Source organism: Ruditapes philippinarum, unplaced genomic scaffold (assembly GCF_026571515.1).
Source record: "Ruditapes philippinarum isolate M1 unplaced genomic scaffold, ASM2657151v2 ctg4768_1_1_1_1, whole genome shotgun sequence".
Classification (NCBI taxonomy): Eukaryota; Metazoa; Mollusca; class Bivalvia; order Venerida; family Veneridae; genus Ruditapes; species Ruditapes philippinarum.
The window spans coordinates 94,100-121,718 of NW_026854775.1; the positions used below are offsets into that span (position 1 = coordinate 94,100).

Sequence of the window (27,619 nt, forward strand, 5' to 3'; positions counted from 1 at the left end):
TGAATACAGCTCAATAAATGTAATCGCATCTTTTCCAAATCATAGCGATCATTGGACGGATCCTGCCGACCAGCGAGACTAAATGCAGCCGCTATTGCAAAAAGGCCACAGTCAGCTTTGTTCTTTTGTCTCTGAAACTGCGCTAATTCAACAATTATTTCTCCTGTTTCATCCACTGGCGACATTTTGATGATTTGTTTCACACAATGTCTGTCAAAGTCACGATACATACTGTCGTAAACTTTAATAACATTGGTGTCACATCCAATCGTAGTTGCTGTTATCCAATGATGCCCATGAGAATGAAGGATTTGTAGATACTCTCCAGAACACTTCTTTGCCTGTCCCGCACTAATAACACAAACTTGCTCTAACCCACTAATATCTGAGTTAGTGTTTTTTATGATTTTACTTGCCATGTCAATATTCTCGTCTTCCAGCCAATATTTTGGGTCACAAATACGTTGTAAACCAGTATATGGTGTTACGTAGTCCGCCTCCTTCCTTTTCTCTCTCCGGGTTTTCCTATTATGTTCCATTGTGTCATATCCGTTGCCAAATGTGTCGGAGTCAGAGTCGGAGCCATCATCTACCAAGCAGAAGAGATGACGTGTGGTAAATGTACTTAGTAATTCAGAATTAAAAAAAAAATATTACGACAGTAGGATACGTTCTGTATAAACAACTGAATTAACAATTTAAATATTGCTCTTAAGTAGAAGTTGTTTGCATTAATATTTTCCTATATCTTATACCAATTGTAATACACTGTTTTTTGTTTTGTTTTTTTAATGGTGAGCTTAATATTGTAAAATATGGCAGATAAACACAGCTGAATACGAACATTTTCCACAATACATATCCCTTCTGCTTGGTTTATTTCATGTACAATATATCATTCATTTACTTTCTCCAAACTGATAAAAATAGGTAATATTTGATAGAAAACAAGATAAATATCTTACAGGAAACAAGTCTGACAGGAAACAAGGTAAATATCCTACAGGAAACAAGGTAAATATCTTACAGGAAACAAGTCTGACTGGAAACAAGGTAAGTATCTGACAGGAAACAAATCTGACAGGAAACAAAGTAAATATCTGACAGGAAACAAGGTAAATATCTGACAGGAAACAAGTCTGACAGGAAACAAGATAAATATCTCATAGGAAACAAGGTAAATGTCTGACAGGAAACAAGGTAAATATCTCACAGGAAACAAGTCCGACAGGAAACAAGTCTAACAGGAAACAAGGTAAATATCTGATTGGTAAAAGCTTAATTTCTGATTGGTAATAAAGTAAAATTGTGATTGATAACAAACTGAATATCTGATTGGTAACAAGCTTAATATCTGATTGGTAACAAGGTTAATATCTGATTGGTAACAAGCTTAATATGTGATTTGTAACAAGCTTAATATGTGATTGTATGAGATTGGTAACAAGCTTATAACTGACTGGTAACAAGCTTAATATGTGATCTGTAACAAGCTTAATATGTGATCTGTAACAAGCTTAATATGTGATCTGTAACAAGCTTAATATGTGATTGGTAACAAACTTAATAACTGACTGGTAACAGGCTTTATATGTGATTGGCCACTAGCTTAATATGTGATTGGTAACAAGCTTAATATGTGATTGGTAACAAGCTTAATAACTGACTGGTAACAAGCTTCATATGTGATTAGTAACAAACTGAATACCTGAATGGTAACAAAGGACTGAAAAGTGCAGTTGGCTTTCTGGTATAACTGGTGTGCATATATAACTGGGTCCAAATTTTATAAAGTTAAAGTGAAAACAATAGGAAACAAGGTAACGATTTATCAACAGAAACAATCCGATTAGAAAATAATCTACCTAAAACATTTAGCATACATTTTCTATCATTGAAATTAAAACTGACACTGAGGCTATGTACAAACATTCCATGTAACAGTTATGGAAGAAAGAAAGAATCCAAAGTCCCTGTCATGATATGAAGCAAGTGGTTTAATGTCAACAACCTTATCTACTCAGCCATGGACACCCTCTAACTTTTGAAGATCATTAATGATACAAAAATGACACAGAATGTTTCAATCTTAAATAATCATGATGTCAATTATAAAGGCTTAATCATTATTCATCATAAAACAAATTTTGTGGGAATTCTTATTTCAATAATTCTAATGATAGCTTCCTGTCGTAAGTCTATAAGGTTGAAAGCATCAACAAAATCAGATGTTACTAGTCAAATAACAATTCAACACATTGCTGTTTATCTATAATTAAAATTATTTCAAATTTAATGCCAAAAGGCAAAATAATTAAAGTTTTGTATCCTCAAGTTAGTGATTACCCAATCATACAGTAATTAATAATATTATAAAAAACAGTTCAATACAATATATATGATTATTATTTATGTATAAAATTAAAGTTATGGGCTTTATGGTGTAAACAGTCTGTGCAAAACTATTATATTTCAAGACATTTTTACTGATGTCAGTGGTACTGATATCATTAAATTGTTTAAGACCATATATTAACATTAGACCTTGTACATGTGACCTTGACTTTTTGAACAAAATACTTATATGGTTCTATATTTCCATGATAAAATATTTAATATAATTCCAAGATTTCAACATATTTTTTTGTAATAACATGTTTAATTGGAACAGACTGATAGATCTACAGCTCTTGTGGGGACCATATTCTGATTAGCACTGTTTGGCGTTATTAAAAATATAAAAAGAAATTCACAATCCTAGATGAACAGCCCATACCATGCAAACTGGGAAGTTTTTACTTAAAGTAAAACATATAAAAGGGAGGTGAGACATTAAACAAACATTAAAGCAATAGAAATTTTAAAAAATAACCTACGGAATCTCCCTTGTAAATCTTGGTACAGATCATATTGCCGGCCTTCTCTTCCTCCAGTTGCGCCCCTTTTCCCTGTTGACCATCTTCTCGCCTCATTTTCAAAAGCCTAAAAACCATGGAAACACAATTGATTTGATCCTAACTAGTGAAATGTTTTGTGAAATAAAACCCATATCACTCATAGTTCATGTGTATTGCTTACACTGTGACTGATATACTCACTGACAACTTTTTTTTTGGGGGTATATGGTTTTCTATTTTTTTGGTATATGGTTTTCTATTTTTTTGGTATATGGTTTTCTATATACATTTGTAAAGTTACTTAGATAGTAACTGGTACATGTACATGTTGATTTTTAAAGCGCATTTCCCAATTCATAGTTCATTATTTTTCTTAAAAACTGCAAAGTATAAGTAGGTGGTGTTGAACATCTGGCCGTGTGTTCACAAACAAAGATATCTGAATCAAATGATCCTGATTTTTTTTATTGCTTTATGAATATGATCATATCAGGCTAAATTAATACTGTACAAACAGTCACAAGATTACTGATTTGCAAGGAAACAAACCTTTTTTTGAATAAAATTGATATTTCTATTTATTTAATTTGTTGGGTTTCATGCCACAGCCAACACAGTATAGGTCATATGGCAACTTTCCAGCTTTACTGTAGGAGGAAGACCTAGTGCCCTTCCATGCATTATTTCAGGTATGAATGGGCACCTAAGTAGAAACCACCAACATTCCACTAGCTAGCAAGAAATAGCTTGCTCACATGAAATAATTCAAAGTTCCTGTGAGAAAGTGATTTTGACGTCAATAAACTTAAACACTCAACCACTGACGTCCCACTATAAAAAAATTTGATAAAAAACTATTCAAAATACAAGAATAACTGGATCAAAATAATTATATAATAATTACTAAATTATACTTCACAACTTAAATTGTTTGTTTTCCTATAACAAATAAAGAACAAAATTGGAATCTCTTCCCTTTGAGCAAAAATATAATAAATCAAGATTGAAAGTAGATTTTTAATATAACTACCTGAATAGTTTGAAAAATCTTTTTGATAAATAAACTCATGAAACTGACTTCACGCAGACTAGATGAAAGGTTACTATTGGAAAAAACTTTGACACAGCTGAAAAACATCTCAGTTGCTACGATGTCACGCGGAAATCCGAGGTTTTACCTGTACCCAATGGCTGGAAAAAAGCTATACTGGTCTTGCCTTGATTCTCGGCCTCGTCCATGCAGTCTTTCATAAGTTTATGTAATGCCTGCGCAACAAAATAGGATTTTTATTATCTCAAAATAAACAAGTCATAGATTTGTTTGGATACTCATGATACCTACCACATCTATTTATTTTCACTAGTAACCCCTCTAAGATGTTAAAGATCAGTTTTGACCTACTTTCCCATTGGTTAACCTAGTGTTACCAAATATAGTTTTCGTCAATTATTCGAATGTCAGACATAATCCCCTTTGGACAAAATCCCCTTTGCCTACCCGGACAAAATCCCCTTCATGGGTGGACATAATCCCCTTCATTTTTTGCAAGGCCGGACAAAATCCCCTTCACTACCCGGACAAAATCCCTTTGTTTCATAGGTTTCTAATGTATTATTATGCTCCACAAAAATGGATGAATAATGTATTATTATATTCCCTAAAAATTGATGAATAATGAACTCTTTTTTTTTTTTTATAATTATGTATCAAATAGTTAACCTTTATATAGTTTAGAAGCTTTCATTAAAATTAAGGTAAATTATCAACTGCATAAAACATTTTTCATTAGGCAATTTCTTTAATTAATTTTTTTGTATGAAAAAACATTTTTATTAGCCAATAATTGTTTTATTGATTGTATAAGGGGATTTTGTCCACTTCAAAATATCACACATGAAGGGGATTATGTCCACCCATGGAGGAGATTATGTCCAGATATACAAAAATACATGAAGGGGAATTTTGTCCAAAGGGGATTATGTCCGTGCACCCAATTATTCCTTCGCATGAATTTGTACATTGACAGTTTGACATAATTTGAAAGTTTTAAAAAAATTTTCCTAAAAATTTTCATAGCCATGCTATTTTGACTTTTAAGTAGAACTTAATTCAGAACCTCTTGTATTTCAAGTGTGCCAATGAGTTGTTAACTTGAAATTATTTTCTAAGATGAAAGACTTCCGGACGTCCTTCTGAAGGGAATAATTTTGTTTTTGAACATCTGATAAAAAAAACAAAAACAAAACGGTTCACAAGTTCTTTCGAGCAAAAAGAAACAAACCCTTTAACAGGCATACCTGTTTACATTGAGCATCTTTTTTTCCCGTCCCAGTTTGCCAAAGAACTATGTACAACAAATATCACACCTAAGACTCTTGACCAGAAAGTTACAGCTATTTCACCATCCTTTATACCATTGGGATACTTCTTGGACACTTCTTGCTGCAGTTCCCATACCACCAGTTTTCAATAAGGAGGCAGAAAACAGCGCCATTCTTCAAATCCAGATTTTTAGCTGTAGTGTTCACTATTACATCAACCTTTAAGGATAGAAATTCTTTTTAAAACAACATCAATTTTTCAACTAGATTTTACTTTTGAAAACAAAACATTTTTCTTCCACCCCAACAAGTTCTTAAATTTACTCTAGAAACTTAAAAAAGAACCAATGGTCGCAAGTTCTTGAAAAATACCTGATTCTCGAAAACAGTTGTAACATATTAGGTCACAGATGAATATTGTATGAAAACAGAATATGTTCCAGTTGCTTTTTTAAGTAGTTTTTACCATTCAGCAACAATTTCACGCATGAACCATTTTGCTTTACAAACTTATTTCAAACTTATTTCTATCAATTACAAATTTTATGGGCATTTTTCTTCATTAAAAGTGAAATAAAATATTTTTTACATACAGACAGCAGATATAAAGCTTTATACACTTTATGACAAGAATTTTGTTTTTTTTGTGTTGTACTTTTTTAATTCAGGTTATTGCTTGCAAGAACAAATTCCTACTACTGATAAAGTCTTGTGAAGGTTTTATTCAAGTAAAATGAAAAAATAAAATCTACAAACTATCTTTAGAAAGCAAATAATAATACTAAACGTTTGTAACGTGGCTTTTCATTGTTAATCGTGGCCTTTATATAGTTTTAAATACACGGCTGCTGTCGATTTATAAAGAAATCTCGCTTTATTCCTCTAAAAATGGTGCTTGCTGTATTATAAATTCGTTATAAATATTTCAGACAGGTTATATGGCCCTATATAAACGTTTTGTTTTTTTTCAATAAAACCCTCGCCTAGCAGCTCCGGTTATATTTATAAACAACCGTTTATATAGGGCCATATAACCTGTCAAAATCTTTATAACTAATAATATATGCCTATATAAGGTCACTCTGGTTTGTGGGCAAAGCTCTTTTGTGAGAAACCTACAGAATGTATAGGCTCAGTTTCAAGTTTGCTCTACATTCAAATCAATAATGAAATTTGTGCAGATATGAGAAAATATTGAATCAGGCCCATAGAGTAGACTTACTTCTATCAAGCGGTCACAAAAAACTTCATAACAATAAGGGACTCAGGCTAGCCACAAATTGTGGTTATTGAAACACATGTACATGCATTAAACGAAATAAACAAAAAGTTTAATTACTTTTTGTTTCGCAATTTCTCTCCTTTACCACAGATTACGGAAATATTTCCTATTTTAGTTGTTTTTTGTGGTGGTCTACCTTTGGCAAAGGTGGTGCTTTTCCTGAAAGTAAACCAAAGTAACTGTAAGTACACAGGGTAAAATAAATAATACATGCATGTATATTTTTTTAAAAAACCACCTATATTTTGAACTTATAATAAAGCATATTGTATAGTGACCAAAACAATTAAAAATCTTGAAAGGTTATAATTTGAAATAATTTTTCCGGTCGTCAATTTCTTCCTGAATATTGAAAGTGTACTGATCAGGCTCTATACTGTTGGTAGCTCAACTTTTGCATCCCTTACGATCCATATTCAAAAGATCCATTAAATAAATTCAAGAAATAAAGGTAAGTACCAAATTTAAAACACAGCAAATCTATTACACAAAAAGTCAAGACATTTAGGTTAGTTCCAAATTCAAAACGGCAAATGTATCACTACAAAAAGTCAAGACATTTAGGTTAGTTCCAAATTCAAAACAGCAAATGTATCACACAAAAAGTCAAGTAATTAAGGTTAGTTCCAAATTCAAAAACAGAGAAATCTATTACATTAAGTCAACAAATTAAGGTTTTATTTTAGCATATACAAAATTATTGAGTGAGGACTAAAAAGTGTTGGAGCACAACACTAAATACCATATTCCGGTATATCAAAAAAGTCGCTTGAACTACTAAAATGCTAAAATCTTGCATTTTAAATGGCCCATATTACACTTCACAACGTCTTATTAATTATCTATCTCTTCACAGCCAATTGATATATGATAATTAAAAGAAAAAATTCAAGAAATTAGCTAAAAAGTGATATTTTTCTAAGTTGTGATTATTATTTCTGCAAGCGTTGAGAGGGTCTGCTCAAACACTGTAGTGAGGGTTAAAATTCAATATAATTAACCACTAGGTGGCGCTAAATTACTTTGAGACTTTGGTAGTAGTCATCATCTCTTCGTCTGTTGTCCATTGGTTTAAAATATAAGGGTTTTTCATCATCCGAGTCAAGCTCCTGCTAGTCACAAAACAAACATTCAAAGGACAATAGTTTTAAGCAGCACGCCTCCAGATTCGTGCTAATTTTCATGAAAATTTAGAAAATGCATTAAAAGTAAATATTGTGAAATGAACAAAAGAATATATTTTTCACACTTCAAACAGCAACATACAACCATGTAAAAAACAATTTGTCAATAGTAAATAATTTGCAAGCAATCCATAAGTCCCCCTACAGGTAGAACCCCAGCAACATTCTGAAGGGCCATTGGCCATTCACTAGTGTTTCAATTTTTGTCTATCTTAAGTAAATTTGTTGGAAAGTTCTTTATAAGTTGATTACAAAAAACAGTTTTTTTATGAAATTAGCAGACCGGACTAAAGGACACTTCTAAAGTAAATTTTTGAAAACATCCCCGTTTAACCCCAAAATATTAAATTTTTAGAAAACGAAATTACTTTATAAAGAGGAGATAAACTTCTTGGAAAAAAAAGATGCAAGATTAACGTCAATACATATTATGTTAACGAAGAACAATTAGTAATGAAGCGCCTGTTCAATAAATGAAATGTTTATGTTGAATTTTGGTAAAAGTTAAAGTTAAAAAGAAATGGGAAAGGAAAAAAATTCAAAGTTTTAAGGAGGAGAATAAATTTGGAATTTATGGATCTTAGATTTTATAAACCTTTGTCATTATTATTATGAATGTGGGAAAATTTAAATTAAAATTTCCTATAAGTAAATGAAGAAGTTTTGGTGTAAAAACATACCAATTTTCGAAAAAAAAATTCCTAAAGTTCAAGGGGGAACATAAAATTCTATGGAAATAGTCTTGCAAAGAGTATTGAAACTAACCTTCATCGAAAAATGATTTGAGTGATAATAAGAAACATATATATGAAGTTCAAAGAAGATACATTTAGCAATAAAGAAGTTTAAAAAAAAAAAACTTTTTTTTTCATGAAAATTCTAAATTCAAAGGAGGCAATTATGATCATTTTTGTGCTAGAGTTGTAAACTTTGTAACATACGATGTTGTTGATGACTAGAAAGTTATATTTGAAGTTTGAAATAAATACCTTAAGAAATAAAGAACTTATAGTGAAAAAGCCGAAAAACTAGAATCAGAAATCTTGACGAGGTTGCTGACTGTTGTTAAGTATGGCAGCTCTCAATATACTCCCTATAGTCAAGATTAAAATGATGTGTATAATATCCATACTACCATCTTTCCATATTTTAAGTTTCAGAAAAAATTTCAGCTCTTTTTGACTAATCACAAATATTGTTACAAATTTTGCCATATTTTAAGCCTATTTGTTTTCAAAATAGGAAGAAAAGAAAAAGACATGCATAATCTCCAGACTGCCATCTACCCATATTTAAAGTTTCATAAAAATATTTTCAGTATTTTTTGCATTATCACTAGATCTAGTTTATATGTTAAATTTGCCATATTTTCAGTCTATTTGTTGCCATAGCAACCAGAATTTTCAACATAGGAAGAAAAGAAAAAGACGTGCATAATCTCCATACTACCATCTATCCATATATCAAGTTTCATAAAAATATTTCCAGTACTTTTTGCGTTCACTGGATCCAATTTATGTGTACAATCTGCCATATTTTCAGTCTATTTGTTGCCATAGCAACCAGACTTTTCAACATAGGAAGAAAAGAAAAAGAAGTGCATAATCTCACTATTCATTACAACTTCCTCATTGCTTTAAAATCTTTTATATTTATATCCAAATTACATAGAAAATGGAAGAAATTTCTGTATAAGTGGATATTTCCGTCAAAAAGTTAGTGAATTTAAAATTCCAGGAATATTAGCAAATAGTGCATGGGTCGAATTTATTGACAGGTTGATTGATAAAAACTCTTGGGGATATTTCAGTAATTTTCATCAATTTGCGAAATTTTCCAATATTTCTACGTCGCTAACTTAATCACTTATACAGTAAACTTTGAAATCTCACTCACTTGAAAATCTCTTAGATGGTTGCCTTATTGAATCCAGATTGTCAATGTACTTCTTTACATTCGTTGCACCAAATTCATTGCTCATAGCTTCATTGAATGCTTCAACTGTATTTGTCTTCATGTCACACAAGTATATATCCGTCACAGTGCTTTCTTGAACTTCACGGAAGAAGTTCTTCACAGCTGCCACTATAACAGCGGTAGCCTTTCTTACAGGGTATCTAGAATATAATTCAACTTCTTCAGTAATGTAACAAAATTTCTTGCATATCAAACAGGATTATCTACTGTTACATGTTTACATTGGTGCTAGAAAAAACCTGTCCTACAAAAGTCATGTGCTTTAAATGATACCATGACTTTTATGAATGAATTGCTATCTTTTTGAATGACATTTTGCCAATATGAAGGAAGATGTAATTTAATATGCTGCTATAAGAAAATAGTGTTTAATGAAAATATTAATTTTTGTAACTTCTTTCCAAAATATAATTAATATGTAACAGTAAAATGCCAGAAAAAAATAAAACATAACATGCACAGTAAAGTAATTCCAGTAAAGCCCATTCCACATTATGGGCATTATAATTGAGAAAATAAATAATCTAAGAGCAAGTCCGATCTTTTTGTTTAAAGAGGCTCTATGACAGATTTTTGACTGTAAATAAAATTATGCAAATATTTAGTATCTTAAACAAAACAATATAATCTATGTTCTTCTGATAAACTAAATAAGTTAAAAGGTCCATCTTTTTACTCAAAACCAGTAGATTTTCAGTATGGATGATGATGTTATAAATAGATAAAGTTAAACAGATTCTTACCCGTATGTGCCACAACTTAAGGCGGGTATGGCAACTGATGTCAGGTTTCTAGTAGAAGCCTGCTGCAGGCATTTAAATACAGCTTCTTTTAGCATCTCATCTTCCTGCTTCATGCCACCTCGCCAAACCGGCCCTCTTACATGTACAATAGCATTTGCCTTAAGCGATCCAGCAGTACTAACAAATGCATCCCCGTCATCAAGCCTATCATAATCTCTTATATAGTCAGCACATTCTTTTTGGATTTTCTTACCACCTGTGATTTAGGGAAAAAAGCAATCATGTAGGCCTTTTATAAAGCATTTTACAAATACTGTCTGACTCAACTTTGTTTCTATATTTCTTTAATAAAACAGCTGTGGTTAGTAGGATATATATATGATATTGTAGTACATTTTCTATGTTTGGAGACCTAAATCAAAGTTGTACATCTTAGGCAGGCCCTACAGTTTCTTTAAATTCGCATTTTGGCATATTTAATTAAAATGAACTAGGAATATGTAATTTTAAGCAACTTATTCAACTCTTTCACCATTTGAAACTTGTTTAATATCTTATGACACTGGGCTGAAAAATTTCACATGAAATTTTTTCACAAGGGAGCAAATCTCCTACAATTACTTTTTGATTAAACTCCTTGCTATTCCTATCTATTAAATGAACTCTCTAGGAAAATGTCTTACATATGTTTCATTTCTCTACAGTAACTACCTTTTAAAATTGATTGGTCTACAAAAGGCAAATTTCCATAGGTGTATCAAATACATGTATTGATTAAACCACAAGAATTGATCATTTCAATATTTCAAATTGGATCATTTACCACTCAACATTCATATATATAATTTGTTTGTTTTTTGTTTTTGTCTAAGATACTAAATACTATATGTAGTATCATTAAATTTTTCAGCATTACAGATTTTCCATTATAGACCTATTTCACTTTAAAGTGTTATCCATACCTGACAACAAAATTAAAGTTTTGGTATAACAGACCTTCCATTCACCTTTAAGTGTAAGTCATATGTGACAACACTTTCTGAATATCTATAAAAATCTAAAATATATATTGAAATATAAAACCAACCTTTCTTGACAATAGCATTTCCTAGTCCTCCAGTCAAGCTAAGTTTATCATCTGCTGAATTCACTATCATATCCACAGTTAGTTCTGTCATATCCCCCTGCATCGTATATACATTTCTACAATCATACACTTTTACTGTAGGCCACAATTTTCACTCCTTTTACCAATGTTAACCCTGAATACACTAACTATAGGAACGCTCTCATATGGATTGTCATTTATTTCGTCCTCATCATACTCACCTTTCACTGCCACTACACAGTGATGCATACTCTCGATGGTATTTAAGGTTGTCTTTCCTTTTGGTGTTTGCATGTGCTTACTTAAAACCAGGTTTAGTCATAATATGTTCTTTCTGTTTTACTTTCAGTAGTAGTTGATGAAGTTTGTTGCACAGCTTGATGATAAGCCATCTTCTGTCCACGAACTTCGAAACCCCCCATATTCTGCAACTGAAGATATCTGTACATTGTAATTTGTCAAACCCTTAGCTATGTTGGAAATTTCGTTTTTGTGATGCCTCTCAATCAGACGATGGACATTTTTGTGCACGGAACTTTGGCATCAAACGACTGTGTTTTGACGGTAGGAAAATTTAACATTATCTAAATTTCATTCGCTATGTCGTCTGTTGCACAAATCTGAACTTTACAAGAATCCTCGGAAACTTTTATCATATACAATTTTCCTGCATGGTATCCATGCAATTCATCAACTTAGTTTGCCACTTTTCAGAAATTAACCACAGTTTTGGCAGCTTTTTTTAAGGCTACGGTATGTTCTTAATACATGATCGAATGACATTGACACAAAGCTGGATCTGATCTTGGGATGTGCAGTAAACTTCTAAATATCCATCAACTGTGTCCCAACTGCTGTGACACGGGAAGCTTTTAAGCTTTTTACCACATTTCTTTGTCTGCTTAAGTACTAGCAATCCTGCGGCAAGTTCCGATATTTTCTCAGAGCGATCTACAGCAAAACGCGTCTTCAACTCATACATCTTATTAGCATCTTATCGAACCTGTCCCTAGGTGGCCCCTTCAAAAAGACAATTTCATTTTTGTTCTGATTTATCTTAACTTTCAGGTCTGGGAACTGTTTTTCCACGTCTGTGGGAAATTATCAGCTAAAAGCATTCTAGTTTCAATATTTTTCAACGTTGGATGGTTCTTTTATTTTTTCACCGACTCTTTTTCTACTTCTGCATAACTTCTCTCTGTCATATTTTTCAATCTTTTTGCTTTCTTCAGCCAAATTCTTATTTCCGACCACTGTTATAACACTTTCATTCTTATCAACAAATATAGCAACTGTTCAGGGTTTTCTATATTGAACTTTTTGTTAGTTCCTCAATCACTTTCCCCCCAATATCCTGCAGATCTGCAACTTTTTTTACTATGATCGAGTTTCATAAAGTCTTCAAGCCACTGCTGTGTTTTCCATGTTTTATTAATTTGAAGCAGTCTTTTGATTCATTTGTCAATGTGCATTTTATAATAACTTCTCCACCATCTTCTGGTAACATGTAGCATAACAAGAGTCAAGTTTTTTTTTCTATGCCATAAGATTAACTTTGGATGTTTCAAAATTTAAATTTCTGGGGCAATACATTTTAAGAACAAGGTCTTGGAAGGCGTAATACTCTCTCGCTACTTCGCCCTCCAGGAGACCCAAGGCATTCCTGATATCTCTTTACATCAAGTAGCTGTTTACTGAGTGTATGTTCTTTTTCTAACACGTCGTCAATCACTGTAATATAATTGTTGGAAAAAGCTTTATGCCATGAAAAAATGTACTGTACAAACTTTGCAAAACAACACCTTTTGGTTATTTCTGAGAGGTGATGCTCTACAGAGGTTGAATTTGTTGTGAAGACTTACTTAAGAAGAAATGATACAGTTGTTGAAAAGATGTATTGCTTTTGGAATTTGGCATGAACTTAGTAAGAATTAATAATTCGCAGATTATCACAAATCTTTGAATTCTCATTCAGGTTCCTTACTATCTATTTTCTGACTAATTAATATGATCTTAGCTCAATATGTACATCATTCATTATTATATAGTACAGAGGAACTGGTCACACAATTGAATGAACATTGAACAAACAATAAAATTTAGAACAATGAAATCAATTATGAAATTGAGCTGAAATTAAAAATTACTTATCCTACAAAGTGTTGGACAGCATGCGGTAAAAACAAAATAACAATTTCATGGTGACATGTCAACTTCAAAGTTTCAGAGTTTGAAGGTTAAGCAAAAGATCCCAATAAAAATTTAAGGCCTCCTAAACACTTGTATACATAAAAAGACCCTAATAATCTATGGAGCCCTTCATTATCCTAAAAAACCCTTTGTTACATACAGTCCGACCTCGGTTATTCTACAACCCTTTATTCGAATACCCGGCATTATACGAAGTAGATCGGCTGTCCCGTTTTTATCTCTATATAAATCAATATAAATACGAGCGTATTATTCGAAATGCATTATCCGAATACCTCCTATTTTTCGAAGTAAAATTTCGGTCCCTACTATACAATTATGAAAGAATTTCACACCTATTATTCGAAGCCAGCCTAATTATTATTCGAAGTCAAACTAATTGGCGCAGATCCACTCGCTGACTGGTCGACTTGTGAAAAACATCAATAGTCATGCATGTATTTAGACAATTGTGATAATAGCTCTTTTTGTGTTCTTTAATCAACTTTAATTACCGAAAATGAAAAGCAATGCACCGTGTCCGATATTGTTACTGTTATTGCTTGAAGATGACAGCAATATTTTTCATACATACTGTATATGTAAATTTGTCAAAACATCCAAAAGGCTACATAAGAGCCTTTTTACTTAACGAAAATAACAGAGTTTATCTGTTAATACCGTAGTGACAACAAGGCCATTATCATGGTATTGCACGAAACGAAGCAATACATAATGTAGAATAAAATGCAAGTGTTTATGTCTTCAATGTCAATACAATCATTTTTATGCATCTTTTCTTTAATATTTATTTTCTCAATTGATTACAGGAAGTAAATGTGTTTTAAACGGTAGTTTTACTACGATTCGTCAAAGTGGAGTAGTTTTCGTCTATCACATTATTCGAATTTCAATTATTCTAACCCATCGATTATTCGAAGAAAATATTCAGTCCCAGGCACTTCGAATAAACGGGGTTGGATTGTATATTGCACCACAAAAACGTTAGAAACCCATATCCATATAAACCTAAGAAGCCCCTTATATACAAATGCAGCCCATTGTTAGCCTTAGCAGACACTAAAACATTTTAGGAGTCCCTCTTCAACTCAAGGGCACAGTGTACAAACAAGTATTCCTGTTATCACAAAAGGTACACATATACATATAGGCTCCAAAGTAAGGTACAGTGATCAAATGTTACATCTGCTTGTAACCACAAGAGAGGGTACACATTGAATTGCATAGGCTCACAAGGCATGGTAAAGTGATTTCGTTTACAGTAGTGAAAGAGCTTGTCAAATCCTATTTTGCCCCTAATTGCATCAAACTAACATTTTTAAATGTAAAATGAAGACTGAGATATAGTAATTTTTAAAGAATCAATAGACTTAAGTAAAAGGTCAATAAAAGATTTTACAGACTGAATCTGAATAGAAATAAGAAATTTGTGACTTTGAAATTATAACTGTATAGAAATACTTACCTGTGAAATCAGAAAAGTATACAAGACATGTGTCATCATCATTCATCACAACTTTATCAACTTGTCCACCACCACTCTTTCTTTTGTTTTCAAAGTAATACTCAATGGTGTCTTTGGTGACTTCAGAGGCCAAATTTGCAACAATAATACAGTTTGATATTGGTACAGCACATATCTTCAGTGATGCTCCTTCCAGTTTATATTTATCAAATGCACTCTCTAATTTTTTGAAGTCTACAAGAAAGATAAATAAGTAAAATATACATAAATAATTAAAAGTGATGTGTACAAATTACCCGGTCTGTACTTTTCATTTATATATGGCTGGTCAGAACTGTATTGTCTAGCAATTCGTTATTCTTGTTTAAGCTTCCACACATTAAACAAGAGGGCCATGATGGCCCAGAGGTCGCTCACCTGTATTTAGCCCCCCCCCCTTGGGCCAATTTTTACCCAAGGGCTTTTATTTGTTTATTTGAACAGACTTGGTAGACACCCATAAGAAGATGTTTCATGCTAAACATCTAAGTGCTAGCTCATTGGGTTTTTTAAAAGAAGATATTTTAAGTTTTTACTATACACATATAGTTAAAAACAATGACACCCCTGGGGCCGGGCCAGGGCTTTTATTTGAACAAACTTTGTAGACACTTACTAGAAGATGTTTCATGCTTGATATCTAAACTCTAGCTATTTGGGTTTTTTCAAAGAAGATTTTAAGTTTTTGCTATACACATATCAAGAAAATCGATGACCCCCGGGGCGGGGCCAATTTTGACCCCAGGTCTTTTATTTGAACAAACTTTGTAGACACTCACTAAAAGATGTTTCATGCTTAATATCTTAACTCTAGCTATTTAAGTTTTTTCGGAGAAGATTTTTTAAGTGTTTGCTATACACATATAAGGAAAATCAATGACCCCCGGGGCGTTGCCAATTTTGACCCCAGGGCTTTTATTTGAACAAACTTGGTAGACACCTATATGAACATGTTTGATGCTAAATATCTTAGCCATAGCTCTTTGAGTTCTTTAAAAGAAGATTTTTTAAGTTTTTACTATATGCATATAGGGAAAATCAATGACCCCCCCGGGGCGGGGCCAATTTTGACCCCAGGGCTTTTATTTGAACAAACTCGGTAGACACTTATCAGAACATGTTTCATGCTAAATATCTTAGCCATAACTCTTTTGGTTCTTTAAAAGAATATTTTTTAAGTTTTACAATATGCATATAGGGAAAATCAATGACCCCCTGGGGCGGGGCCAATTTTGACCCCAGGGCTTTTATTTGAACAAACTTGGTAGACACCTATTAGAACATGTTTGATGCTTAATATCTTAGCCATAGCTCTGTGAGTTCTTTAAAAGAAGATTTTTAAGTTCTTATTATATGCATAGAGGGAAAATCAATGACCCCCCGGGGCGGGGCCAATTTTGACCCCAGGGCTTTTATTTGAACAAACTTGGTAGACACCCATTAGAACATATTTCATGCTAAATATCTTAGCTCTAGCTCTTTGGGTTCTTTAAAAGAAGATTTTTTAAGTTTTTACTATATGCATATAGGGAAAATCAATGACCCCCCGGGGCGGGGCCAATTTTGACCCCAGGGCTTTTATTTGAACAAACTTGGTAGACACTCACTAGAAAATGTTTCATGCCAAATATCTAAGCTCTAGCTCTTATGGTTTTTTAAAAGAAGATATTTAAAGTTTTTTCTTTCGGTTGCCATGGCAACCAGAGTTCTGCATGGAATTAAATTCTTTGAACAATTTTTAAAGGTGACCACCAAAGGAACATTCCTGTGAAGTTTGGATGAAATTGGCTTAGTGGATTATGAGGAGACGTCATTTAAAGTAAAAGTTTACGGCCGGACACCGGACGGACGGACGACGGACGGACGCCAGACTAAAAGCGATCACAAAAGCTCACCCTGTCACTTTGTGACAGGTGAGCTAAAAATCATCAAAGTGTATTTCAGCCTTTGCCACCAGTATAGAGCCAGGACAGTCTGCACATCCATTCAGTCTGACCAGGCTCTATATCATGGCTGGATTTCTGTGAAATTTTATCTTGATATACCCAAAATAGAAAATGAACATTTCCAACTTTGCAAGTAGGACAAGTCCATTTAGGAAAATCAGCAGGCTAAGAGTAATTTGAACAAATAAATATTCTCTCAAATATCTGAAACTCATAGTTTTCATACCTGGTGTTTCACTAAAGGTAATCATGACAACACCCTCTTGTTCAGAATGATAGTCCATTGTTTCTGGCACGCATCCAGATTTCGCCTCGATAAAGTTAAACAAACAATCTTGAGTTGTACTGGCTTGTAATCCTTTAAGCAGAATTTTGTTTTCATATGATGGAGGTGCTACAGGGGGTACATACAGGGCAACATTTAATGATTTTCCTTCCAGTTTGTGACTTTTCTTCGATACACTTACAGCCACTGTAAAAAGTAAATAAACAAATAAATACCCATGTTGAATAAAATCAAATGTAAATACTGTGAGAGATAAAATATTTATTTTGCCAAACTCCTTGCAATATTATTTATAACTTCAAATCAACATCTGATACAGATGGAATATACCAGCTTTTTGTATCAAATTATTGTGATTTCCACAATATGTGTGAAAACTAGGGATGGCAATGAGTAACCGGATAACCATGCACTCGATCGAACATCCGAATAACGGTTAACGAAATTGAAATTTGATTACTCGGAAACAAATATTTAATTTCTACTTTTTTGCGATTAAGAAAGATTGGTGTATCCAATTAGTTCAGAAATTCGGAGATGTACACGTATCTGTATAATACTTTTTAAATGCAATCAAAACATCCTTGCAGAGGTGTGAAAATGATTTCGTAAATTTTGACAAGGCGATCAGCAGTTTGACACGCGTATGGGACTGAACACAGTCCTGTGTCGTTTACGTCATTCGGCCTCTTATGATATTTAATCACCTTTTATTATGTGACAGTTTGTAGCCGAAACTTGTTAAATATAAAAACATAAATATATACGGAATATTATGTTGAAGTAGCTTTCTGAGGCTTTGTATTTTGCTATGAGCAGCGGTGGAAGATTGATATCTCGCTAGACTGAAGGTCAAGCGAGATATCAATTTTCCAACGTTGCTAGTAGAAAAATGCATAGCCTCAGAAAGCTACTACAACATAATTTTCCTTTATTTTTATTATATACCTTTTCGTTTGGAGTGTAAATGATTTTCATTATACTAAACTTCTATAAGAAATTTCAGAAAATGAAATGTAGTTGTCAAGAAAAAAAAATTTATAACAGACGGATGAATACAAAATTTTTTGCAAAACCGGCCACGCCTTTTATAATTTTGGTTCCCGTTTCCAAATGCTAAGTTATACACAGCCAAGATCAAAACCATCGTCAACTAGAGCTGCCACTATCATGGCGTGAATACCCCCGCATACCACTTTGTCAGAATCAACAGTGGCCATTTAGAGCACAAGGACAACCTCCCTGCCAAATCTGAGGTTACTAAGCCAGTGCATTGCTAAGTTATGTATTCTACATGCTTCAAATGTTAAAATGTCAAAATGTCAAAATCAATACATTGCATACAGGACATTCTTTAGCAATTGAGAAGAAAAGCTTTTTTTTTGTCAAGGTCCCTGTGACCTTGACCTTTGACCCAGTGACCTCAAAATCAATAGGGGTCACCTTATAGTCATGATCAACATCCATGCCAAATATGAAGACTGCGGGTCAAAGGAATCTTAAGTTAATGTGTGGACAAACTTTTTGAAGTCAAAGTCCTTATGACCTTGACCTTTGATCCAGTGACCTCAAAATCAAAAGGGGTCATCTACTAATCATGATCAACATCCATGCCAAATATGAAGACTGTGGGTCAAAGGAATCTAAAGTTATTGGGCGGACAAGCTTTTTGAAGTCAAAGTCCCTGTGACCTTGACCTTTGACCTGGTGACCTCAAAATCAATAGGGGTCATCTACTAATCATGACTAACCTCCATTCCAAATATGAAGACTGTGGGTCAAAGGAATCTAAAGTTATTGGGCGGACAAGCTTTTTGAAGTCAAGGCCCCTGTGACCTTGACCTTTGACCTCAAAGTCAATAGTGGTCATCTACTTATCATTACAAGCCTCCATGCCAAATATGAAGACTGTGGGTCAAAGGAATCTTTAAGTTATTGGGCAGACAAGCTTTTTGAAGTCAAGGCCCCTGTGACCTTGACCTTTGACCTCAAAATCAATAGGGGTCATCTACTAATCATGACTAACCTCAATGTCAAATATGAAGACTGTGGGTCAAAGAATCTTAAGTTATTGGGCGGACAAGCTTTTTGAAGTCAAGGCCCCTGTGACCTTGACCTTTGACCTCAAAATCAATAGGGGTCATCTACTAATCATGACTAACCTCAATGCCTAACATGAAGACTATGGGTCAAAAGAATCGTAAGTTATTGGGCGGACAAGCTTTTTGAAGTCAAGGCCCCTGTGACCTTAACCTTTGACCTCAAAATCAATAGGGGTCATCTACTAATCATGACTAACCTCAATGCCAAATATGAAGACTATGGGTCAAAGGAATCTTAAGTTATTGGGCGGGCAAGCTTTTTGAAGTCAAGGTCCCTGTGACCTTGACCTTTGACCTGGTGACCTCAAAATCAATAGGGGTCATCTACTAATCATGACTAATCTCTATGCCAAATATGAAGACTGTGGGTCAAAGGAATCTTAAGTTATTGGGCGGACAAGCTTTTTGAAGTCAAGGCCCCTGTGACCTTGACCTTTGACCTGGTGACCTCAAAATCAATAGGGGTCATCTACTAATCATGACTAACCTCCATGCCAAATATAATGACTGTAGGTCAAAGGAATCTTAAGTTATTGGGCGGACAAGCTTTATGAAGTCAAGGCCCCTGTGACCTTGACCTTTGACCTAGTGACCTCAAAATCAATAGGGGTAATCTACTAATCATGACTAACCTCCATGCCAAATATGAAGACTAAGGGTCAAAGGAATCTTAAGTTATTGGGCGGACAAGAAAAAACCGAGGGACAGCCGGACGGACGAGCTGATTCCAGTATACCCCCCTTACAACTTTGTTGTGCGGGGGTATAAAAATAGTCTGGCACTTTTATATATGGTACCGTATTTGTCACTAACATAATATGGAATTTTCTATCCGTTGAAGCGTATTTAGGCTTCAAGATTATCCTGTACAGGCCTCGACATTAGCGGTGGTCCGTTGGTCCGAGACCACTTGATTTTGGCAAGGACCACCTAACTTTAAACGCCACAGGTCCGTCGGACCTCTTGAATTTCCTTGTTGGTGCAGCTCATTTGGCAGGATGGTGATTTGGTCGAAAAACAAGTTACATATTTGTTGTTTTAAATCATTTGTCAGCTGTACATGTATATGGTTCATTAATTTCTGATTTCTTCAAGAAGTTCTTAAGTCATCAATATTTTCATTTTATGTCGCTAAAATATTGTTTATGCAAGTTTAAAGAGTTAAAAGTTTGTGATATTAATTTAGGTAGAAAATTCATTCAAATGATGCTAGTAATTATGATATTGTATGGGATATCGGATAAACTTAAATTTCAGATTTTGGCAGTAAACAAAATGGAATGGAAAAAAATATATCTTGTAATTCTTTGTTACTTATCTTTATTTTAACAATAAGAAATCCATTTATTTTATGCTTTTCAGTGGATTACTGATTTATCCGTGAAGATTATATTTGATAATTTCACAGTGAAAATTATCAAAATAAAATTTCACTTTTTTCAATGACGAAACTACTTTTTTAAGGTTTTCCCCATGTGGTACCTCAATTTTATTTTTACTGACAATTCTGACAATATCAGGCTGTTTAAAGAAAACGCAAAGCTGAAATTGATAATCAACTTAAATGTCAAAAGTAATAAAAAGAAGAAAACTTACTTCTATTCATTCAAATTCCAATCACCAAATTTCATCTCTAAATTTTTTGTTTCATTTTTACAGTCTGACAAATACATTCCTTCCACATGCAAACTGCTCTTGATGACATTTGGGCACATTAAAGTATCCTACGAGCAATAACTGCCGTACGCTTTATGAAAAATTGAAAAGCAATGACAGCTATCACCTCGTAGAACAATTAAACCACCCAGCGTTCCGAGCAAGCTTCCAAGTTTTCCATTTTCCAAGCTCCTTTTCTGAATGTTTTCACATCTGTCAACACTTATTTTTTGTCTGTTTCAATCCTCAAATATGTTTTCTTTCTTTTAAAAAGGTGTATGACTAACAAATCCAAATGATATCCCTCTGAATCAAACACAATTATTTTCCTCCCGTGAAATACACAACTTTAAAAAATGGCTGCCGCTTACATTTAACAAAGCCAGGTCTAATATAAATACGCAGTAAGTAACAGAAATATGGATGGATGGCTGGAATTTTTCTCCTACAAGAATTGTTTGTTTTTATTATTAAAACAAGCGATCATTCATATTTTTTTAACAAAATAAATAATATCACTGTCATTTAACGTTGATTGTCGGACTTATTTTACAGCTCAAGACTTCTTGTTTTAAATGAGAAATTCCGACTAAATGGGGCTCTCAATGGGGAAAACAGATTTTAATATTTACGTTAATGTCATGAAAATTTCGTTTAAACTTGTTTTTTAGCATAAAATAAAAAGAAAATTTGTTTGTTTGTTGTGTAAGATTTAATTTTATTTCATCTCGTGAACTTTAAAAACAGTATTCTCACTCGTGGCTACGCCACTCGTGAGAATACTGTTTTTAAAGCCCACTCGATGAAATAAAATTTCATCTTACACACAAACAAACAAATATCCTCTATTTCTTCCAGAGTTAAAATTACTTTAAAATGTTAAAAATATCAACCAGCAAGCAACAGGGAAGTAAAAATTCTGTATAATAAATACGTGAGAAAAACAAGCTAAACTATAGTTATATATATCGTTGGTCCTTTTGATATTTCCTTGTTTTCAAAGACAAGAATAAGATAATTTGATAGTTTTATTAAAAATGTTAATCTATAAAAGATAATTATCATGATTAAATGACGTACATGTACCACATATCGGCAATGAATATTTGAATAACAGTAAGAATATAAGGCAGGCACAAAGTGTTTCACTATTCCCTAACTTGAGTTGAGGAAGAAGTCACTACAATATAAAAGTTTACATAAATACAAGCCCTGTTATGTATTTTTAAATAAGATAAAAAAAAAAACCAAATAACTTTACGATAGAATACCTACTGACTTGCTCTCCTTAATTTCTGATTAGATACAAAAATATATATCTAAAAATATCTGCTTCTTTTTAAAGGTTAATAATACATCTTTGTCATTAATTTTAAGCATATTTTTTCTAAATCGTTTGTAGAAGAGTCAAAAATTAAAACAACAATAAAATAATGATATAGTAATTAAAATTGACCACCTGTCTTACGGAAGGACCACCTAGATTTCAAATCTAGTGGTCTGGCTTACCACCTGCTAAAAAAAATTAGTGTCGAGGCCTGCTGTATTTAGGGAGAAAATTTAAAGGTATACAATGAATGCTGTCATGTTTATATTTAATATATGTATTTCTTGCAGTCCTATTTATGGTTACGAATTCTATGAATTAAAATAGAAAACGAAAGTAGCATACAGACGCTGTTGATATTGTGTGATAAAACTTTAAAGGTCATTGGAAATCATCCAAGAAACCGAGTACTCGATCGGAAAAATGACCGAGTACTCGAGTATCGATTTTGGTATTTGTTGCCATCCCTAGTGAAAACTGATATATTCACCCCGGAAAAATGATGTTGTCACTTTTGAAAATTGATATCCTCACTCATGAAAACATAAGTTAACACGTAACTCTTGAAAACTGCTATCTTCGTTCATGAAAACTGATACGTACCTTCATTCATGACAGCAGATATCTTCATTCTTGAAAACTGATATTTTTTCACGGAAGAGAAAATTCATTACTACAAAGGGTGCCAGTGCAACTATACGAAATAAAATCAGACCTTAGTGTCAAACTCTTGTTAGCATTCAAAAAGCCCGGGTGAGGATATTGCTAAAAAATAATCATTAAATAAGTATTACCCTCGGTTGATTTAAACGTGATATAAAGGACATCTTCGTCCTCGTCATCACTTTTAATGGTCTCTATTTCACCTCCTCCTGATCTCCGGGAATTCTCAAAATAAAACTCCACTGTATCTCTCGATGCAGATTTGTTAATGCCTTTTACTTTAATTGTATTAGGTGACTCAGTCTCTTCCTCCGCTTGCTTTTCCTCCTCCATGTCATCTGGTTTTTTAGACTTTTTGGACGGAATGTGCACTTTAACATTGAGTTTCTCATTCTTTATAACATGCCTTCCTTTCTCTGCAACACTCTGTGCAACTAGATGGGTGAAACAGATTACAAGCCATGATTTTATCATCATCATCATCATCATTTTTTAACTCTGTGCATGTTGGAAAAAATGTCAGCTAAAAATATTGCCAACTTAATGTCTAAATTTTATCCAAATTTCTTAAAATTCAGCTGCGTATTGACTAAATGTTAAACAGATTTGCACACAAATCAGGTTCTGTATCAAGAGAAGGAAAATATGGAGCAAATAACATTCAAAAGATTACTGTGTGCTCTAAGTTTTACAAAACTGACCAATGATATATATCAATATTAAGAAAATCAAATTAAATACACGCATTCCATCTTACTGTATCAGTAATAGAAACATATATTGAAATATTTATTAATACAGACCAAATTTAAAATTTTGTATTACTGTTGTAAATATTGTATATAGTTACCGTCTTCACTGTCAAATGTGACAAGGACCATGTTATTTACTGTATCAAACTCAATATCAACAACGTCACCACCTCCGGATCGTTTTGAATTTTCAAAGTACATTTCTAGCATCTCAAGATGATCTTCGCTTACCACACTACACGGTCCGGTCACTTCTACGGTGCATAATAAAACCGGTGGAGGTGGCTCGAACTTTGATATTTCAACTTCTCGTCCCATCATCTTTAGTGGACATTTGCTCAGGACAATATCTACAGCTATAGAAGGGAAAAAATTCTTATAAGATCACTGTGGAAATATCTTAAATTGTCATCTATTTTTTGGTTTTACTTATTATCTTTTTATTTATTCTTACAAAATTCACTTATATTGCAAAAATATGGCACAAAACTAGAAAGCATTTAAATGCCTAGGTCCACATCACTTAAATCGAAGAATTATTTTTATTTGCTTTAAAGAAGCATATGTTCAGATTCATGCTTTTAGAAAGATTTCAAAATAATGTCAAGTGTACTCATAAAGTAAATAGAGGATATTGAATGAGTGTAGTTTAATACTAAATTTATTGAACGAGTTGAATAAAATCATATTATGCGAGCCTCTGGCGAGCATAATATTGTTTTATTCAACGAGTTCGATAAATTTAGTACTGAATCTACACGAATATAATATTCTATTTATCACATATATAAAATAAGAACAGTAAACTGTTAAAATGAGTAATTTTTCAATGACGCGTCTATAGCGTAACGCTAACATTAGCGCGCTTTAACGCTATGTTTCTATATAGCGCAAATGACGTCACGTCAAAGTGTTATTACACTAGTGTAATATCGTTTTTATTAAATGGCTTTATTACACTCCTGCGCGGCGGTTTATGTGATAATTAAGTTTATCAATCCGCTAAAATCATCTATAATGCATCAAAATATGATATGTGATGATAGCCCTTAATTCATAAGTTATGAGAAGGTATGGGGAGGGGGTGCACGTGGGGGCAGATGAGTAGAGGGATATATGGTGAGAAATATTGTAAATATTTATACATTTTATTAATACATCAATAAAATGCTCAAGATATTTTTCTGACCTTGATCTTTTAAAATTGGCTTAATCCAACACCTGGATGTATTCAACATGAAATTTTCAAAGGAATAAGTACTAGAAATTATTTACCATCTGGTGTCTCAAACTCAATAATGGCGGATGTCCCATCTTCATCCATTTCAACACTATAAACATCACATCCTTTGAACTTCCGTTTATTCTCAAAAAACATCTGTAAGTATTCATCATGGGCTGTTGATGGTAGATTGCTTACAACTATTTTTGTTTGGTTCTCCTCGGGCGTTTCTGGTTCAGATGGTTCCCTGTTTTCAGGCTCGGGGTCTGCTGGTTCCTCTTCTGAAATACATGTAATAAATTCAATTAGAATATGGTAATGTAGGGTACAGCAGAACTTAATTTTCTGGCAAACTGTTTTAATATAGACAGTCATTTATTTATAGGAGTTAATTCATTTATTTATTTTATCTTTAATTTTGCATTTTCATAATCAAACTGCACACAGCTATCAAAATTTTGTCAATGATGTAAATCAAATTAGGTCAAACTAACATGTTAATAAGCGGCACTCTTAAATCAAAATGGCATTTGTCCAGATTATCATGGTTAAAGTGAGCAAAAAACCTAGGGAAACAAATTAATTCAGGTAAATATTACAGGCATATTCAAATTGTTATAACATTAAGTATCCTTTCCAAAAGTTCAGACTAAATCATTAATTAAATCAATATATTGTAATAAAGTATCATCATTTTCAATGAATGGCATTAAAGGGCATTGAGGTTTAAAATAATCAAATTTGAATTTCTTACATTAATCAGCTGGGGCAGAAAGTTAAGCCACGATAGTTATGAAGTTTAATTAGATATAAATCAAAAATCATATTGTTGTGCAATCTTGGAGGTCATCTTGGATTTGGATTTCTCAAAACATACCATGATTCCACATATCTAGCATAAACTTTTTAAAAACTTCAAACATATAGTTTTACATTGATATAACATTTATCTATGGACCTTTCTAGCACACAATGGTCCCCAGGGACTGTGGACTGACGGACTGTACTAGAACTTTTTCTTAGCCTGATTTAGGGTCATTTTTAACAATTTGAATTATTATTTTGAAAAATGGAGTGAGCAAATGATCTGAAATTTTGCACAACTGTTTTTGGTCTAGATCTACATCAAATTAAACATTTATTTAACGAACTTATTTTGAGTCCCGCAATGTCATATAACCTCAGTGGAGTCCCCTTAACATACAAATTTACATTATACAGGTCAACCAAAATGATCAGAGCAAACCATGTACATAATTAAAAGTAGACCTAAGTCCTTAAGTTTTGTGATTTTAAAATTCCTACAGTATTACTGAATTCAATGCAGGGCGTGTCAATTAGATATTAGATCCGCATTATGAAACATATTTTGGAATAAATATCTTGTAGTCACCTTCATAATTCATGGACTGTTGTTCTCTGTTAAGTTTAGCCTGATTTTTTTCATACTCTAAATCCTGGTCTGCTACAGCCTGACTTCCTTCACCTGTAAGAAATTTAAATAAATTCAACAGAACATTCACATTTTCGTCTACATAGAATAATTGAATGTTATACATGTGATCATGTTTGATCCAAAAGCCCAGTTGGTACTCGAAAGGCCAGAATTGAAAATACATTGGCAACATGTCATCATACTCAAGTTGCTTTACTTTAGTTATTTTTACCAAAATTGTCAACCTCGAGCAAAATATTACTTTCTTTAAATGATTTTAAGATGAAACTCAAATAACAAGATAAAAGTGCTGAAAATATCAAAATCATTTACCATCATTATGGTCACCTCTGGGTGACTTGACCTCTGTTGATTGTTGTCCATTGTATGGTGGAGGAGGTCCGCGCTGATTTCCTGGTGAATGTCTATGTGATTCTGGAGGCAGTTGCATTCCTGGAAATCCTGGAGCTTGGAAATACTGTCCTGACTGAGGGTCAAACATCATAGGAAATCCTGGCATAAAAGGCATATTATGTCCACCTTGGGGATTATTTTGATCCGGAGTTGGCATGCGAAACATTGGATACCCAGGAGGAAAACCATGAGGCATCTGTCCAGGTCCACCAGGTCCAAATGGAAATCTCATCCCTTGACCATGACCTTGACCTCTCAGTGGATCATGACCTTGACCAGGATGTGGTGCATGACCTTGTTGTGGAACATGACCTTGCTGTTGCTCATTACCAGGCATAGGTTGTTGACCTGGAAAATGACCCTGCATACCACCTTGATTCATATTTGGATCCCAACTACCAGGAATATTATGATAAAATCCTGACACTGCTCCATAGGGGCCAGACGGCCAAGCATACTGTTGTAAATTTTGATGACCTGCTCCTGGTATCTGTTGTCTTTTTGGTGGTTCTGGGCCTCCTGTATGCTGTGGGTCTTGCCTACTACTACCTTGTTCTTGTATCTAAATATGGATGTACATGTACATGT

The 27,619-nt window shown here is 33.3% G+C and overlaps 3 protein-coding genes across 3 annotated transcripts in view; all 3 read right to left on the minus strand.

Annotated features, from left to right (window-relative positions):
• The window catches only part of LOC132741036 (protein mono-ADP-ribosyltransferase PARP14-like), a 57,350-nt gene extending 53,315 nt beyond the window's left edge, over positions 1-4,035 (minus strand). The window contains exons 1-2 of the mRNA XM_060729116.1: positions 3,928-4,035; positions 2,877-2,982 (exon numbers count right to left, since the gene is read on the minus strand). Of these exons, the coding sequence (XP_060585099.1) occupies positions 2,877-2,982; positions 3,928-4,035 (214 nt within the window). The remainder of the gene's footprint in view (positions 1-2,876; positions 2,983-3,927) is intronic.
• Positions 4,036-9,558: 5,523 nt separating this feature from the next.
• On the minus strand, positions 9,559-11,753 carry LOC132741038 (uncharacterized protein TM_0508-like). The gene is made up of 3 exons (XM_060729118.1): positions 11,493-11,753; positions 10,406-10,661; positions 9,559-9,802 (listed from the first exon to the last, which is right to left on the minus strand). The coding sequence occupies exons 1-3, from the start codon at positions 11,593-11,595 to the stop codon at positions 9,574-9,576; spliced, it is 588 nt and encodes a 195-aa protein (XP_060585101.1). The 5' UTR covers positions 11,596-11,753; the 3' UTR covers positions 9,559-9,573.
• A 1,354-nt stretch (positions 11,754-13,107) lies between these two features.
• On the minus strand, positions 13,108-27,619 carry LOC132741037 (uncharacterized). The gene is made up of 8 exons (XM_060729117.1): positions 26,951-27,619; positions 26,576-26,668; positions 25,236-25,463; positions 24,059-24,316; positions 23,340-23,642; positions 17,401-17,646; positions 15,190-15,423; positions 13,108-13,244 (listed from the first exon to the last, which is right to left on the minus strand). Exons 1-8 carry the CDS (start codon positions 27,411-27,413, stop codon positions 13,108-13,110), a joined length of 1,962 nt encoding a protein of 653 aa, XP_060585100.1. The 5' UTR covers positions 27,414-27,619.

Coding starts and splice junctions, on each gene's coding strand:
- LOC132741038 (XM_060729118.1), bottom strand. CDS start 11,595: ATGCAGGGGGATATGACAGAACTAACTGTGGATATGATAGTGAATTCA. Junction 10,662..11,492: donor AAATGCTATTGTCAAGAAAG/GTTGGTTTTATA, acceptor CCTAAATCACAG/GTGGTAAGAAAATCCAAAAA. Junction 9,803..10,405: donor TTAAGTTGTGGCACATACGG/GTAAGAATCTGT, acceptor ATTATATTCTAG/ATACCCTGTAAGAAAGGCTA.
- LOC132741037 (XM_060729117.1), bottom strand. CDS start 27,413: ATGAATCAAGGTGGTATGCAGGGTCATTTTCCAGGTCAACAACCTATG. Junction 24,317..25,235: donor TGAGTTTGAGACACCAGATG/GTAAATAATTTC, acceptor TCCCTTCTATAG/CTGTAGATATTGTCCTGAGC. Junction 17,647..23,339: donor CACGTTTAAATCAACCGAGG/GTAATACTTATT, acceptor TACTTTTTACAG/TGGCTGTAAGTGTATCGAAG.